The 18516-nt window shown below is 43.2% G+C and overlaps 1 protein-coding gene across 1 annotated transcript; it reads right to left on the bottom strand.

The window, feature by feature from the left end:
* Positions 1 to 11005: 11005 nt before the first annotated feature.
* On the bottom strand, positions 11006 to 18255 carry LOC115782682 (G-protein coupled receptor 37-like 1). Its single transcript, XM_030733015.1, is given in 5 exon segments — positions 11006 to 12362; positions 12677 to 13049; positions 13728 to 13794; positions 13797 to 14031; positions 16941 to 18255. Coding segments are annotated over 5 exon segments (1554 nt in total). The 5' UTR covers positions 17649 to 18255; the 3' UTR covers positions 11006 to 12191.
* Between the last annotated feature and the right edge of the window lie 261 nt (positions 18256 to 18516).

Below are 18516 nucleotides of genomic sequence, written 5' to 3'. Positions count from 1 at the left end.
AATCTGGTGACATTCCTTTGACTGACTTGGTTGCCTCTCCAAAGGATGTGGGGTTTATGCTCCTGGCTCTTTCTCTCACGGCCTTTCCACTACCCCTGCAGAGCCAACACTGAGCTACACTAGCTAACGCTAACTTAACGGTCATTAAGTTCATCAAACATCTAACACAGATTCCCCGTACGGACAAAAAAAACCTGACTCGTAACATTAAGGAAACAAATCAACATAATGTCCCAGAGGTGTTCTACTGGGTTTAGGTCAGGAGAGCATTGGAGCAGTCAGTGGTATACTTAATGGCAGTCAGGGTGCTGTTGCCTGGCTTGTAGATGTCTTGTGTGTCCCTCCATGAATATGCCTCCCAGACCATCACTGACCCACCACCAAAGCGGTCATGCTGAATGATGTTACAGGCAGCATAACGTTCTCCACGCTCCTCCAGACCTTTTTACAATCTGTCACATGTGCTCAGGGTGAACCTGCTCACACCTGTGAAAAGCACAGGGCTCCAGTGGTGGACCTACCAATTCTGATATTCTATGGCAAATGCCAATCGAGCTCCACGATGCTGGGCAGTGAGCACAGCGTCCACTAGAGGACGTCGGGCCTTCAGGCCACCCTCATGAAGTCTGTTTCTGATTGTTTGGTCAGAGACATTCACACCAGTGGCTGCTGGAGGTCATTTTGTAGCTCTGCAGTGCTCATCCTGTTCCTCCTTGCACAAAGGAGCAGATCCTGGTCCTGCTGATGGGTTGAGGACCTTCTACAACAGCCTGTCCAGCTCTCCTACAGTCCTGCCTGTCTCCTGGAGCCTCCTCCATGCTCTGAGACTGTGCTGGGAGACACAGCAAACCTTCTGCCAATGGAACATATTGATGTGCCATCCTGGAGGAGCTGGACTACCTGTGCAGCCTCTGTAGGGTCCAGGTATGGCCTCATGCTACCAGCAGTGACTCTGACCCTAGCCAAATGCAGAACTAGTGACAAACAGTCAGAAAAGATGAGGAGGGGAAAATGTGAGTGTCCTCCACCTGTAAACCATTCCTGTTTGGGGGGGTGTCTCAGTGTTGCCCCTCTAGTGCACCTGTTGTTAGTTTCATGAAGACCAAAGCAGCTGAAACTGAAACTGAACACATCAATATCACAGAAGTTTGTCTTGATGCTAAACTGATTAAAAATGTTCCTTTAATTTCTTTGAGCAGTGTACGTGTAAATGACTAATCACTTAGATCAAATTAGTAATAAAATGATGCACATGTCAAATCATTTATTTATCCTTTGGTTTTCAAAGAAATATTTCACATTTAGGATAATAGATCCATGAAGCGGGCACTGAATTTCCCTCAGTGGAGAGTTAAAAAGGTGCTAATCGAACTCTGAGTTCTCGGTTTGAGGATCTCATTAAAGCTTTTAAAGCATTGTCCAACACGCTGCTTTAAATGGAGTACAGGAATCCTCTGAGAGACTCTGATAGTGAGGAGGATTTTCCTTCAGCAGAGCTGCTGCTGCTCTGCATGTCAATGACCTCACTACTGTCCTGTCTCCATGGGATACCAGCCCAAATTCACACACACACATACAACACACACATACACACACACACACACTTCTGTTAATCTCGAAACTCTTTTGTAATCCGTGTGAGCGTCTTTCCTCCCTATTTTGTCTGGTTGCTCCCAGGAACCCATGAAGGGGATTTACAAATTTAAAAGGCAAAAATGTTTTCTGTCCCACAGACGGACGAACAGGATTAAAAAACAAAATCAGTATGTAAGGATCCATGTCATCCATCATCATCTTTGCTGTAGTAGCAGAGGTAATTTGTATATACTTTTTTTTCCCCTCTAAACTTCTTAGAGTTGGGTTAAATCCTGCCTGTATTTGAATGGAAATCTATGCAGCACGTAAAGCTTGAATGCATTGTGTCACATGCACGTGTCAGTCCTGACATTGTGAAGGTTTCAAAGTCAGGATTGGACCGATACCCAATCAATTATCAGAAGCAACTGACAGAAAAGAGACTCGAGGTGCTAAACTTTATGTAATTTGGGCAAACAAACCCATAAAAATCTGATTTCAGTGCTCCTTAAATCAGCTTCTGAGGCGTGATGAAGGCGGCAGGAGGAGTGGAGCGAGGTGGAGAGGCAGGGACAGAGCCACTGAGTCAGAGTTGGAGGAACAGAGTGTTTCGGGAGGCCGGTGGTGTTGTTCTCATTAGCAGTGATGAGAGCTCGCCCCTCTGATACAAACTCGTGAACAGACCGCCTCTGTTCACTAATGAACGCACACACAGGGCGACCTAGACCTCCATTGGTCATGCGAGAGTGTCGCTGGGACAGGCTTGGATGGGAACCAACTGCTGGCTGAAGTTACATAACAGGAAGGTCACAGGTTCGAGCCCCACATCGATACTCGAGGTGTGTGCATGTTTCACACGACCGCATCCGCTTCTCACTCAGCTCTGCAGTCTCTGCAACATTTTAAAACCATCTCACTTTATACACAATAACATTTCATATGATGATCAGACTTTTCACATTACGTGGAACATAATTAATGTTACAATTTTAGTTGTAATATAACTTTTCTGTCATATGTGGCCAAAGGATGGACAAGGAGGGGCAATATTTACTTTATTATTTTAGGAAACAGCTGGGATTGGCTGTAAAATATAAAGATTATGTCACATATAAGACAGACAGATAGATAGATACTTTATTGGTCCCAACAGGGAAATTACTGTGTAACAGCAGCAAGAAAAATACAATCTACAGTAACTAAACATCAACTACACATCAAAGAAAAAATAAAATAAAAAATAAATAAATAAAAAAATAAAATAAAATAAAATTAATTAATTAATTAAAAAAAAAAGAATTAATAAACCAAAAACAGAAATAAATACTTTTTTAATGAGTGAGAAAATAGAAAAAATAGACTTAATTAAAGCCTTTTTTAAAAAATACTAATGACATTAATAGTCATTGAATGATGGACAGCAGGAGATTCCACAAAGGTAACTTTAGACTTTGGCCCTTTTAACAGCGTGTAGCATCATGTGAGTTAATGCAACCTAAATTAACGCACACACTGCAAACCTCTGGAGCTTGAAAAAGGCGACTGGACTTCTTTTGTTTCTTGAAGACGTTTCACCTCTCATCCGAAAGGCTTCTTCAGTTCTCAACCAAATGGTGGAGAGACCCAGGTACCCATCGCACATTTATGGTAACACTGACTGTTTTTGTATTTTAACCTTGGTGTTTATTTTATAATATATGATTTTTGACCATAAATTCCTGCCTATGCTTATTTTTTGTGTGTATTATGTGCCATATTAATACTTTGTTTGTGTCATACTAATAATCTTGACAATTACTGTCGTTATTTATTATTTCCAACTGCGTATCCTAAGGATATATACATCTTCTATAAACATCCTGGCCAAAAACATAAATAAAAAATCACCACCTGGATTTAACTAAGCAAATAGGTCTGAGCCTTCTATTGGAGTTATTAATATGTTTCAACTGGCAGCATGTTTGATCAGCTTCTCGTTTGTTAACCGTGTTGGAAGACGTGCGTTGCTGCTGTGTTTCAGCAGGATAAACTTATTAGCAAAGAAAACTAAGCAGATGTTGCTGAGCTCTCATTTTCCAGACTCAAATGTGGCTGGAAAAAAAAACCATCTTCGGTGAACATGATCGGAGATCACTTAAACATTTGGTGAAAAACAAATAAAAAGTGAACTCACAGCTGTGTCCAGTAGTGACAGTAAGAGTGTTTCCACACACGCAGTGAGAAGAAAAATCAGAGGATTGATTGCTGTGCAGCCTGAACTAACCAGTTATCAGTGAGGCATCATGAAGGCTGGACTCTGCTGGAGTCATGGACCACGGTGATGTGGTCTGATGAGTCCAGATTTACTCTGAGATGGAGGTGCACCCTAACCCCACTGTGAATCTCTGTGATGTTCTCCCCCACCCCACTAATCAGTACGAGCTTTTGGCATAAAAATGAATGCAACTCTGGACAGAAAAATTGTGACGTGGACCCTTTAAACAAAGAAAATATCAGAGTGTCATTAAGTTGATGTGCAGTGAGTGTTTGTAGCATCAGTCAGAGGCTTCAGATAAAAGGCTGAAGCCTCTGGTCACTAAGGTTCACCTACTGGGCTCTTTCATAAATTTAAGTTTTGGAAGCAGACAGAAGACGCGCTTTCTGACAGCTGATGAGTTCAGTGCATTTAATTAAAAGGTTTTTTTGCATTACGTCACATCTTAAACGGCAACCTCGCACTCTGAAATCCACTGATATGGAGCACTACTCATCTAGAAAAATGTGTGTGTGTGTGAATTTAAGCCCTCTTATCAGCAAGATGAGGCCGAGTGAATGAAGAGCGACAAGTGTGTATGTGTGAGGATGTGAGTGTATTTGTGTGTCTTCAAGTGCGAGCTCAATGAACACAAACTAATCTGACCTGAATGTCTCTCTCTCACACACACACACACACACACACACACACACACACCACACACACACACACACACACACAGAAAACCAGGAGCACAATGTTGGTTTTGTTCTGTGGGAAAGCTGATGAGGACAGGAGTGGGAAGGGGGGGGGGGGGGGGGGGGGGGGGGGGGGGGGGGGGGGGGGGGGGGGGGGGGGGGGGGGGGGGGGGGGGGGGGGGGGGATACTGTTGTCATGACTACAAGCACGGGGTCCCTGATGGAGAGCTAGGTTGACTCTCACTGGAAACAGTACCCCCACCCACGCACCCACACACCACACACACGCACACACACACACACATACACACACACTGGTGGGACCACCTTGTACTGCAGACAGGAAACTGTGAGGCCTGTTTCTTTGTTGATTGGTACAAAAGTGGTTCCACATACACACACAGACACACACTCACACACTTCACACTATGAAAGAGAAGTTTTGCCTACTTGTTGACAAGTAGCTGAGAGAAAAAAAAAGGGGGGAGGGATGGATGGATGCAGAGAAGGAGAAATGAGGATGAAGTTAGACTGAGGTGGGAGTTTTTATCAGTGCGATCACGTCACATCCAAATGACCAAATGACCAGCGTTTTTCCTTTTTTCCCTTTCAGCTTCTTTTCTTCTGCTTTTTTGTCCATCTGCTTTTGAATCGCTGAGAAAACTGAGCTCCACACTGTTTTTTCTCTCCTCTAAACTGTCACTTATCCACCAAAATAAAACCCTGAATGGTAACAGAGCCGCTGGTGTGATGCAACCAGACATTCCTCGGGTGGCCGTGCCGGAGGAATTCGAAAGGTTTCACACTAAAAGCTTGTAAGATCCTCCAGTGTTTGATTTAGCCATCATAAAGGTGCCATAATTTATGAAATGAACTTCATGTTGTATTAAACATGAGTGGAAACTAGAGCTTGAACCCATAATCTCATGAGGAAAGTGTTTATTTAGGTCACACAGCACAGGAGTTGGGGTCTGTTTTCTACATAGATGTTTATAAAACTTAAAGTCTGTCTGAAACCACAGGAGTCGCCCCCTGCTGGCCATTACAAAGAATATAGGTTTAAGGCAGCTCTGCATGGGCTTTAGCTGTTTACTTTGGAAATCTATCTTCTATTTAATATCCATTTTTCAAGAAGTAATTTTGCAACCACAGCTATCGCCTTCTGGTGGCCTTCAGATTGAATGCAGCTTTAAGGTGCTTCCTCAGTCGCTTAATTTTTCCAACCTGGAAGCTACGTCTACGTTTTATATTGTTTGAGCTCTTAACACAGGCGTTACAGTGTTAGAGAGTGATGGGTCAGTGATGGTCTGGGAATGGTCCTGGGTTCCTCCTGGTGCATGACAATGACTGGCCTCATGTGGTGAGAGTAAGCAGGCACTTCCTGGATGGTGAAGAACTGATACCATTGCCTGACCTAAATCCAATAGAACACCTCTGGGACATTATGTTTCAGTCCATCTGAAGCCACCAGGTTACACCTCAGGCTGTCCAGGAGCTTAGTCATGACCAGCACATTCACCTGTGAGAGTCCAAACTTTTGACTGGTACTGTATATGAATTTTCAAACATTTGGCTGTTCCAGCTTCTCAAATATGTGATTTCTTGCTTTTATTTGTCTCACGTTGTAGACATTTTTATATTTTGTTACAAAATAAATTCAATAACACAAATCTGGAAGTTTTTTACATGTGAATTTATTTCTGACTATTAAATTTTGGAATTCTACAGCCTTTACATACTGTGAACCTCAATGGACAATGTGAATATTACTGAGTTGATGTTTCTGAACTTTAGCCTATCAAATCAAAGCCTCAGCAGTCAGTGTTTATGGAGCGAACAGCAGACCACAGCAGTGGTAGACTCGTTGAGCCGCCCTGAGAAAGGACACAATTTAAAAGGAAAATGTGTGACAGTTCCTGAAAAGAACCTCAAACAGTTCTACTGACACCCTCAACCATGTCTGAACAAACAGACTCATCGAGCTTCAGCTGCTGGATGAAGCTGTGGAAGCTCCTCTTTATCCTCTCATACCGAATGTTCTCTGAACGCTTCTTATGTGGAGTGCAGCAGAGGATTAGGACAAGCTAGCCTGTAAAATAAAGTCCTGTAGACCTCGTGCAGCAGCTTTTGTTTGAGAAAAACTAGCAAAGGGTTATGAATAACAGCATATTTGTAATTTGTAAGTTTTATTTAAAAAGCATTTAATAACCAGATAAAACGGTTTCTCAGATGTGTTTGGCCACCAGTTATTGAATTGCTTTATGACTCGATGAGTCTACAGGACAGGAAACCTTCTGTAACATAAAACCACAGCAGTTTATGTTTTTATGTGGAACTTGTGAATTTTGTTTCTGTCAGTAACAGAAGACACAACTGTAGATGGTAAATGGAATCAATTTAAAGGTTAATGTTATTATAATATGACAAATGTTATTATAATATGACAAATGAGCTGAAGCCGATATGGAATAACATGTTTATTGACTTATGCAACAATGAATCTGTGAAAGATACAAGTGGTTCTTGAGTACGAAGCCTGCAACAACCCTCCAGTCCTGTTTCAGTCTGTGTCTCATAGTGTTACTAATATTGAGAAGCATTCAGTAAGTTTCTTTCTGGCTTCACCAGGTTCACTGTCACTTCTTAACACTTATTAACACCCAGTTTGTCTGAACTGATTCAAACACAGTTAATCTGCTGTTGTTACATCTCATAGCAAAGCTGTATTTACCAGATTCATAAAACAGAATTAAGGAATTTCCAAATCTAATCCTAATGTAGATTTATCCCAGCATTCCAGTCTCCATTTCATGGCATCACTGCAACAACAAATAGAAGGTAAGTATAGATCCAGATTCCCTCTAAACAAACATAAACGTAACCAAAAGCATTTCTTGAAGCAATCATGTTGGATGTATCCTCTCGTGCCTTACCCCGTGATGGAACCAAAACTCTTTTTCACTTATCAAAAATCAAATTGCTGATCAGCAGCACATGAACATGGAAAAAGAACAGGAAGAAGTATATTTTTATTCAATTTTTAATCTACGTTCATTGATCGTACCATCTGAATTTTTCGATCTAGTGTGCAACAGTTTTTATCTTTCTATAATACTCATTCAGATTTCTTGAACATCATAGTTAAGAAATAAAACTGAGGGCAGCAAAGGTCTGTTTATTGTTATTCAGTTTGCAGCGAATCACCTGGATATCTATGAAAGCACAGATTGGCAAACAGACCAAACAATGAGGGAGGGATCTGTCAGCTGGGTAACCTGTGGAGACGTTTTTACCATAAACTGCATAAATGTGACAGTTTCATCAGCGTTGAGTTTGGAAGTGCTTACACAGTTTGTTACCACTGACGACTCGAAACATTATCACCACCTGCCTAACAGTACACCTGAGATGGCATTTATACTCAGACATGGACACGTGAGTCCATGCAGTCACAAACTGAATTTGTAGGCATGTGGAGGCTCTTCCACTCTTTGTCTGAAGACAAATTTCATACCACTTGTGATTTGCTGCAAATTGAATAAAAGCTGATATTTGGTGCCCTCAAGCAAACTATGACATACTGGCCACTGCCTCCCACAAGGCTCCAACTCAGCTGTCTGAACCCAAAAAGGAAATGTTTACTTAACATCTGCTACCTTTAGACCTGATTACCACAAAATCAACCTGATTACCTTCACCAGAGTTAATGTATTGGCTAATGGCTATACAACCAGTGGAACAGAGCAGGTCTTATATTTGTCTCCCCAGGTTTGATTTGCCGATCTGAATTACTGAATGCAAAGCTCGGGTTAAAAAGCTGTACTGCAGAGCTGCAACAGTTGGAAGCAGTTTCTCACTGTGACATCAAAGTTAGTCTGACTAGTTTTTACTGGTACTTCGTCGCAGCCGGGACAATAAGGCACAGTTGGCTCTCGATCAGAAATTCAACATGGTGCCACCAAATATTACAACTGCATTCTCGTGACATACAAAAAACTAATATCTTATCAGCTAGCATTAAAAATAAGCTACATTCATGTCTTCTGTTCTTCATTTGTTCTAGTTGTTTGAGTTTGACAGCCTGACTGAAAGCACTGTGTTAAATACAGATTAATACTCTTAAAACTACACAGTAGAACTTCCTGTACAAAGAGAGCGCCTCAGTGCCCAGAAGGTCCGAGTCCTGCTCAAATACTCTTCAGAGATCCTCACTTTCCTGTTTCACACCACTTTCTTCATGTTATTGCTTCAGGACAGATTAGTGGCCTCATGAGGCACCGCATCTTTCCCAGAAACAGAACTTATAGAAATCAACTTTCAACAACATCCTGATTTTCCTTCACACAGATACATACATGCATATCTAAGCTGCAGTACAATGAAATTCTTCCCTGGAGGTTGCTGGACAGCTGCTGCAAACATTGCTCAAAGGCAGAGCTGCACTGAAGGCAGAAATAATCAAACCTGAACCCTTTCTGCAAATTACAGATGATGCAAAGATGTAGACAACAAAAACTTTCAACATGAATCGTACATAAATGTTTTCTGTTTTTAGTAATTTCCATTGATTCCCATCAAAACTTGTTTCCTTTTGGTAGAAACACTCAAACAGTTCTGAGGTCATTTTTAAACATGCTTTGTTTGCTCCAAATCAGCTGGTTTGTGTCCTTGTTTATGAAAATGATGGAAGCAAACCAAAGTCCCAAACTGAAATCCATGTGAATATGAGGCAGATCATCATCCCAACCATAAATGAACTGCTCCAGTTTGTTTGGGACCCGATTAATACCTGTAAAGGGTCTTGGTGTCTTTGTTAATCACTGTGGTCACACCTGCCCAAACGATTCATACCAAGGGGGGAAATGAACCAGAACCAGATTTAACTGGATTAAAAAGTGCACATGTGAAAACACCTTAAATTAGATTTGGGAACCATCTGTAATTAGAGGAAATCATCTTTGTGTTTCCACTGGAAAAACAAGAATGAGTTAGTTTTACATTTATGTCTGCTTTAAAACCGCTACCATTGTTCCTGTCCCCAAGAAGCCAAGGATCACTGGACTAAATGACTACAGACCTGTGGCACTGACTTCTGTGGTCATGAAGTCATTTGAGCGTCTGGTGCTGTCCCACCTCAAGTCCCTCACAGCCCCCCTTCTGGACCCCCTGCAGTTTGCCTACAGAGCCAACAGGTCTGTGGACGACGCCATCAACCTGACTCTGCACTTCATCCTACAGCATCTGGACTCCCAGGGAACCTACGCCAGGATCCTGTTTGTGGACTTCAGCTCTGCCTTCAACACCATCATCCCTGATCTCCTCCAAGACAAGCTGTCCCAGATGAACGTGCCAGATCCCATCTGCAGGTGGATCATTGACTTCCTGATGAACAGGAAGCAGCATGTGAGGTTGGGGAAGAATGTCTCGGACTCCCGGACCATCAGCACCGGCACTCCTCAGGGCTGTGTCCTCTCTCCTCTGCTCTTCTCCCTGTATACCAACTGCTGCACCTCTGACCACCAGTCTGTCAAGCTTATTAAGTTTGCAGACGACATGACTCTCATCGGACTCATCTCAGACGGGGACGAGTCGGCCTACAGGATGGAGGTCAAACGTCTGGCGTCCTGGTGCAGCCACAATAACCTGGTACTGAACGCCCAGAAGACAGTGGAGATTATAGTGGACTTTAGGAAGCACACAGCCCCTCTACCCTCCATCATCCTGACTGACACCCCCATCACCACAGTGGACTCTTTTCGCTTCCTGGGAACTACCATCACCCAGGACCTCAAGTGGGAGCCCACCATCACCTCTGTTGTCAAAAAGGCCCAGCAGAGGATGTACTTCCTGCGGCAGTTGAAGAAATTCAACTTGCCAGCAAGGACCATGGTGCAGTTCTATACTGCCATCATTGAGTCCATCCTCACCTCCTCCATCACTGTGTGGTACGCTGGAGCCACCACTAGGGACAAACAGAGACTACAGCGCGTTGTGCACTCTGCTGAGAAGGTGATTGGCTGTAACCTCCCATCTCTCCAGGACCTGTACACCTCCAGGACACTGGGGCGTGCAGGTCGGATCACAGCCGACCACTCTCACCCTGGGCACAGACTTTTTGACCCTCTCCCCTCAGGCAGGAGGCTACGGTCCATACGGACCAGAACCTCCCGCCATAAGAACAGTTTCTTCCCCTCTGCTGTTGGACTCATGAACAATTACCCTAAGACTGTTACCACCACCCTCCACAAACGCTGATGACCCTATGTCTATGCACCTGTCTGACTGCACTGATGTACATATTAGTGGAATATAGTCTACATTCTTTATCTTTTAATTAGTCTCTGCACTGTATATTTTGTAATTTTGTAATATTGGGCTATAGTTATAGCTCTAATATCTCTGTATATTTGCAATTTGTATACTTGTATATTGTCTTATAGTTTTTATACTTATTTGTTTTTTTCTGTAAGCACGAAGTACCGCAGCAATTTCCTAATGCTGTGAACCTGTTCACCCATATGGCAATAAAAACCTTCTGATTCTGATTCTGATTCTGATTCTGAGGAATGTTTGAAGTTCTGAATTTCGGACATTTTTAAAAACCTGCTGCAGAAAATAGATAAACTGATGAGTCCAGGTGTGCTAACCATTTATGCAGATAAATGGTGAACTGTGACTATCCATCAGATTAGTCTTACCATCTGTAAGTCATCATCAGTGAAAAGCAGCCCAAACCTAACCCCTGCTACCCTGTGCTGCGGAATATGTGGTTTTTGGCTTTTGGGGAAAACAATGAAAACGATTAGATGACTGATTTGTGGACATGTATTTTGTAACGCTACATAATGCTTCATTGTGTTTTGACTGAGCCTGAAAACTGTTGATAGAGAAAAATATTAAATCCTCAAAATGCAGATCCTGCAGTGACCAAGATCATTCACATCCCGTTTCATGGAACAGGATTATTTCTGCCTCAACAGCAACATTTGTTTAACCAAGGAATGAAGCAATTCCAGGCTGGCCTGTCTCTGTGAAATGTTTCAATTCAATCATTTCCAGCAAATTAAAAAAACAAATTTAAATGTTTTCCAATTAAGCAGAACAATTCTAATTCTTCTAATTTCTAATTAAGCAGAACAAATGTTCCTGTTAAAATTGTCAATGGAGTCCACTTCTTATCGTAGCAGCAAACTCCTGTGCCTTGCAGCAAGCTAATGTTGCATATAAATGAGCTTAATTTAATGTTCCATCGAACACAAAAACACGTGAGCCCGTAATATCAATCTAAGGAGTGTAACCGAGGAAGACTTCCAGGAATATCTCATTTCCATCTATTGTGCAGCAAGAGGCCAGAGAGATGAGTTCTTTCAAAGAGTCCTGAAACAGGCTCCTGCATTCACATCAACTGGTTGTGCAAGTACAGCATCTTCACTACATCATCTCACTACAAATTAAACATCACTTCCTGCACTGACAGGAAGCTGAAGGGGGTAACGCTGAGTCCACAGAGGACTATCATACAAACGATGGCCCAGCAGAATAGAAAGAAAACAGAAAGTTGAAAAATATGTTCAGACTAGTGAAAAACAGATAGAAGGGTAAACAGGTGATGTTGTAGGGAGGAGAAAAGGAGGAAGAGCTAAGAGAAGAAGAGATGATCTGTGGTCAGAGACAGACTTGTGGCTCTAGCTAGAGATGGACAAGATCGCTGACGTGTCTTTAGCCTTATCAAAGAAGATCGTCTCATTGGCTCCCTTGAGTTTGACCTGGGCAGAGCCTGGAGAGCCTTGAGCTGTGGTTGGCTGACACTCCTGGCAGCAGCAGCAGCAGCAGTCCATAAAGGCTTGGCCAAGAGCCTGAAATGCACACGATACGCAGCACTGGTAATAATGGCTCGACTATCTAGATTTCATCCTTCCATAAATCAAGCACAGTGCTCCACTTGACCAAAATGCAATTAATTAAAACCTTCCCAAACCATTGATGAGGCTTTACAGCTGGATTTTAACGGCTACTGTCGCCATGATGTCACAGTGGCTCAATCCACCTTTGATACCTCAAGAGGGATCCCCTTGGCGTTGCAGGGATTGGAGTATGACTAAAGCAAAATCATCTTTCTGACATTTCAATGAACCTCCCCCTCTCAGTTGTCCGTTAATTGCCAACCTACCTTACACAGGCACAGCAGCAACACCGGCGTCACCGATGACTTGAAGAACAACAGGAAGTGATGTAACAGCGTCAGCATGGTGGCGGTGTCTTCGGAGACGGTGATGTGCATGTAGGCCAGCGTGATGTTGCAGACATGCTCAGGTAGAGCGCACACCCCATACACCACAGCTAGAGCTAACAGAGTGCAGTTCAGCTGCCGCTCCAGGGCCTGGTGCTGCTGACGCTTCTGGTTGGAGCGCTCGTCAAGGTTACGCTGCTTTTGGGTGGAGCTGGAGTCGCTGTTGACATTGCGGGTGGCCATTTGGCAGAGGATGGTGAAGAGGACAGGGAGGCAGAAGTAGCAGCCGAAACACCACCACATACGACCCTGAAGCAGAGAAGTTAAAACAGTAACAAGTGAAAGAGGATAACGTTGTGGTGCTTTTATTTTTAAAGGTCTGTGTTGCAGTTTGGGAAAGTCCTGCTTTTCTCTGGTACTTTATGAACCTCATGAGCCAAAAGAAGCCACAATGCAAGAACTTTTCTCCACAACTAAAGAACCCTTTGAGATCTTTTCCACCGGAAAATATTCTGGATAGAAAATGTTTGTTTTCCAACCAGGTGGAATCAGGGTTACCAGCACTGAGCCCACCTGCGTGCCCATGAGTTAAAAAAGGTAGTGTCATCATCATATCTGCATGTGGCATTCAAGCTTGTAGCATCTTCTTGCACATCTGTCTGTATGTGTTTTTGTGAAGCATGTGACGTCACTGTTGGCTGAAGCTTCTTCTCTGTTTAAGAACCAAACCTATGAGATCTCAGAGAAATAATCATCCTCTCATTAATTAAATAAACCATTTTTTTACTTTTATTTGAGCTCCTATTGGTGCTCCTTTAATGACGTCCTATTAACGTGACATTTCTTCAGCAGTGTAAAGACTCTCATCATGGGAATGGCCACATGATGAGATCTAGGTCCAGATTTACATAATCATATGTCACATTATCAACAGATGGATACTATATGTTTAGTCAGTCCAGTCTGTGTGTGCCTGCTATGGTCTCACCTGTGATACCTGAGCAGCAGGGAGTGAAGGGAGTCGGGCAGGTAGAGGGACAAAGGAGAGGATGGCGTGATGTGCAGGAGTCGACCAGCCGGCCGGTGGATGGAGACACGGCCTGGCTGAGCTGCCATAGGAAGATTTCAGGGCTGGACAGCAGCAGAGCAGAAAGCCACACCAGCAGCAGCTTCATCAGCACCGAGCGGCAGCGCTCCACCCGCCGAGCCTTCGGCTGGGAGGAGGAGGTGGCGGCGTGAAAGCGATCGATGCCCAGAGCGCACAGAGTGAAGGAGGTGATGCCCAGAGACACGACCTGCAGGGAAGAGGAGACCAACAACACCAAGGAAATATCAGGTGCTCATCTTATGAAAAAGATTCAGTATTTCATACATTAAAGTATGATGCATAGAATATATATAAAAGAGGGGCGTGGTTACCACGACTTCACCATTAGGTAAATGAAGTCCAGTCATGAAGCTGAGTGTTTTAATGTCTCCACCTTGTGCTTTAAAAACAAGCTAACTGGACCTGACTGTGAAACAGAGGACACTGCATGCTCTGGATACGAAGAGCATATGCTACAGATCATCTTTTTTAACTCTAATGCTGATCATAGTTAACAAAATGAACATTATGTTTGATTTAACCCTAGAATTGGCAAATGAGCCCATTAATTCATTAGGAAAATGTTGACTGAGGTCAAAGAAGAAGAGAGCTGAGGATCGTTTTCCCCTCGAGCTTCTATACAAAAGAAGCCCAGAGAAGTCGCCCCCTGCTGGCCATTAGAAAGAATGCACTTTTGGTTTGGCTTCACTTTTAAGAAGCTATGGTCCATCTTTTACACAGTGTGGTGCATCAAGGTTTGGTTGCCTTCCTCTCAATTGAATTACATTTGTTCTTGTCTTAGTATGTTTTACCCACCTATCTACCTATTCTAATACAAAGTTTGTGGGATATCTGATTGTGCCAATTTCCCTACTATGTGGGAACAAAGCAGGTGATTCATGTTGTGCTCCATCACTTAAATCAATCAGAGTTTTTTGCAGTAAATGAGAACGCATCTGAAGCTCACCACCTCCTGACGTGCCCCAAAGATTTCCAGTTCTAAAAACAGCTCAGTATTAGTTTTAGAAAAAAGCAACTTCTTGATTATGAATTTCTAATATGAAGTTATTCATATTAGGTTAGATAGTATAATCAAAGACATTTAACCCTGACCCACAACCACACCCTCTTTTGCAACTTGCATTAAGGAGTTAAGGACGAAATGGGTTAAAGAGCCACAAAGTTGGTGTGTGAAGGGATGCCTTCTGTTTTAGCCCAAACCTTATTTTTACTCATGCAGGTTGTTTCTGTGTCTCAGCTTGAACAAAAGGAGGTGAAACACAGGACGCTCACGTTGGTCATATTCAGAGGGCACAGACTTGATCACAAAGGATGTTTGTTCAGAGGGAGTTTCTGACAGAAGTTTAGCTTTTAAACACTGACACTGAAATGTAATCCAAGCAAGTTACTTTATTCATCAAGAAAAGGTCGTTTTTTGTGTTTATCTGTGTTTGTGTGGAATCCAACACATTTATTGACTGAAAGAATCGATGTTCTGATCATCAGATCAGACACACCAAACTCTAAAAAGCTTTTAAAATACCTGCATTTTTAAATATGAGCCTATTAATCTTCTTTGTCAGTCGAAATTAGTAGAAATGAACACACATGTTTGGAATTGGTTCAATAATAAATGACAACCAATGCCAATGTTTTAAAACTTCACTTAAAAAATCTTGTTAATATATTACAAATATATTAATTGGGGTCATTAGTTAATAATTAAACTGTTTTACAGTCATAATTAAAATTCCACATGCCGTCCACAGTGGAAGTCTTCCCTTAGACTCATTAAAAGTAATTAATTTAAAAAAAAGACAAAGATGGGATCTTTCTGGATGTTTCAGATGGAAGCATGATGTCATCTCTGTGTCTGTGATGTGTTTAGCCTCACTGAGTGCACCAACAGGACATTTCAACAGTCAGCACCTCCAAAGCTGCTTCAGTCTATGGATGATCAGGACTGTTGAGCCGGACAGAAACACTGCCAGCTGTTCTCAGAGCTCAGCACTTCCATAAATTATGCAAACATGTTTTCACCCCAAATGAGTTCCTGTTTAATGCTGCAAGCTGCAGCAGGATGTTCCAGCAGGTACTGTAACGGACTCTGATGACTGAATCCCGTATCACCCCAACAGAGCACTTCTCTCTCAGACTGCTGGCTTACTTGTGGTTCCTAGGATACTTAAGAGTAGAATGGGAGGCAGAGCCTTCAGCTTTCAGGCCCCTCTTCTGTGGAACCAGCTCCCAGCTTGGATTCAGGAGACAGACATCCTCTCTATTTTTAAGATTAGGCTTAAAACTCTCCTTTATGATCAAGCTTATAGTTAGGGCTGGATCAGGTGACCCTGAACCCTCCCTTAGTTATGCTGCTATAGGCCTAGGCTGCTGGGGGGTTCCCATAATGTACTGTTTCATTTCATTCACCTTATTTACTTTGTTTATACTCCACTCTGCATTTAATTATTAATTGTTATTAATCTCTGGCTCTCTTCCACAGCATGTCCTGTCTCTCTCCCCTCAGCCCAACCCCTCACAGCAGATGACCCCCCTCCCTGAGCCTGGTTCTGCTGGAGGTTTCTTCCTGTTTAAAGGGAGTTTTTCCTTTCCACTGTCACCAAGTGCTGCTCACAGGGGGTCGTTTAGACTGTTGGGTTTTCTCTGTATTATTGGAGGGTCTTTACCCACAATACAACGCGCCTTGAGGCAACTGTTTTTTGTGATTTGGCGCTATATAAATAAAGTTGAATTGAATTGAACTGAATCCTAATGAAGATCGGCACCGCCTCCGCCTCCTTTCACAAACTGGCACCAAAATCAGATCACTCTGGTTCAAAGGTTTCCTGTGAATATTCTGGCCATTTTTAGTGTAGTACATGGAGTATTTGTTGTTTAGGTGTTTCAAAGAGCAATCGTGCACATTTCAGTGTGGCTGTCCTGCCACACCATCTTCAACCAATTAATTAAAATTTAAATTAAATGTTTGCCAAAGCTGCCAGTAAAATGAATCATGTAACTGATTTAAATGTTGGACAGACAATCATAAAAATTAAGAAAATACATTTTTTACACCATCTCACTGGCTTCCTCTTTTTTAAAAAAATAGGCCCCACCCACCTCCATATAAGGCACCATGCGACAAGTGATGTCACCTAGGATCCTCCTATGGGATAGCTGGTTGAGGACCACCACAGGAAGGCATAGAACCAGGACCAGGAAGTCCCAGAATGCCATGCTGGCCAGCAGGTAGTTCCAGGCGGACCTCATGTAGTAGTTGTTCCAGACGATGCACATGACCGCCATGTTTCCAACTACGCCCACTGCCAGCACCAGGCCAGCCAGGAACAGGATGGCGTAGGCCGCGTATGAGCTCTCCATCAGGGGGTAAAAGGGGTTGAAGAGTCCTGGAGCATCGTGGTCGGTGCTGGAGCTGTTTCTGTTGTGGTTATCATCTTCATGATCCCCGTTTCCTGCCATTGGGGTCATTGTGTTGCCGAACTCGGTGACTTGAGGTGTCGTCACCCAATCCAAGTCGAAGGAATCGCTAAAGGTGGAGTGTTGCTCGTCCTCATCTGCACCACGGGCTTGGCGCCGGGTACTTTCAAGGTCCAGGTCCAGCATCTCAGGGAGGGGGTGGCTCTTGTCAGGGGCGTAGGCATCATCCTGGGATTTGGCCTGTTGGCTGGTCCAAAGGGACTTCGGTTTGACAGCAGAGGAAGGTTTATCATTGTTGCTCTGCTGCCCGTCATGTTGCCCGAGACTCTTTGCGTTGGTAACCAGCAGCGACAGATACAGACACAGCCACAAACCGACCGACAGAGCCATGATGCAGAATTTAATGTGACAGTTTCCTTTTAAACTCAAACCAGAACAGTTGAGGACTACCTGTTAGTACTAATTCTGTCAATAAAGTCAATAAAGTTCCAACAATGTTCCCAGAAACTTCCAATACTCTGGATACAAATGAGTTAAGTTTCCAAAACTTTTCAGTTAGATTAATGAAGTCTAGCAATCCATAAAATCATGAAAAAAACAGTTTGTTTGTCAAAGTCAAAAATCCATAAAAAAAAAATTCTAAAATTACTTCAAGCGTGTTACAGGAAACTCAGTTTAAGAATATTTCCAATTATGGAGAAACCCTGTCGTTTTCCAAGTTTGTGGTCCAGACTCGACTCTTCTCTTCTCTTCTCTTCTCTTCTCTTCTCTGCTCTTCTCTTCCAAATCCCAACACCTCCAAGTTACTCACTTTAAAACTTGACTCTGTTTTTCCCATCCGTTAGTAATCCAAACAGGTGTTGAGGCTTCGGGAGGAGAATTAGAAGGAGGATGGGAGGAGCAGCAGGGTGAGGGTCCGTGTCCGTGTCCGGGCTCCTGGGTCTGGGCTGCAGGCAGCACAGAGACTGGGCGTCCTGGAGCTCTGAGGGTCTCTGGGAACGAGCAGCCCTCTGCAGCACGGCTGGATGGAGCCTTTGTCGGGACACACACAGGCATACAAACAAGGCTGGCACACACACAAGTACACACATTTGTCTGCACAATCATGCATACTTTCTTCTGCTCTTTTTGGCTCTCACTTTCTCTCACACACACACATTTTCAACAAAGTCTCAGTTCTGCTGCCCCCTGGTGGTGGTTTTGCTCGGGGCCTAAACCCAGCTGAGCTGTGAGAGAAAGTGAACTGAATGCTGCTGAA

Source organism: Archocentrus centrarchus, chromosome 7, assembly GCF_007364275.1.
Source record: "Archocentrus centrarchus isolate MPI-CPG fArcCen1 chromosome 7, fArcCen1, whole genome shotgun sequence".
In the NCBI taxonomy this organism is placed as follows: Eukaryota; Metazoa; Chordata; class Actinopteri; order Cichliformes; family Cichlidae; genus Archocentrus; species Archocentrus centrarchus.
This window is presented reverse-complemented; position numbering and strand designations above follow the sequence as displayed.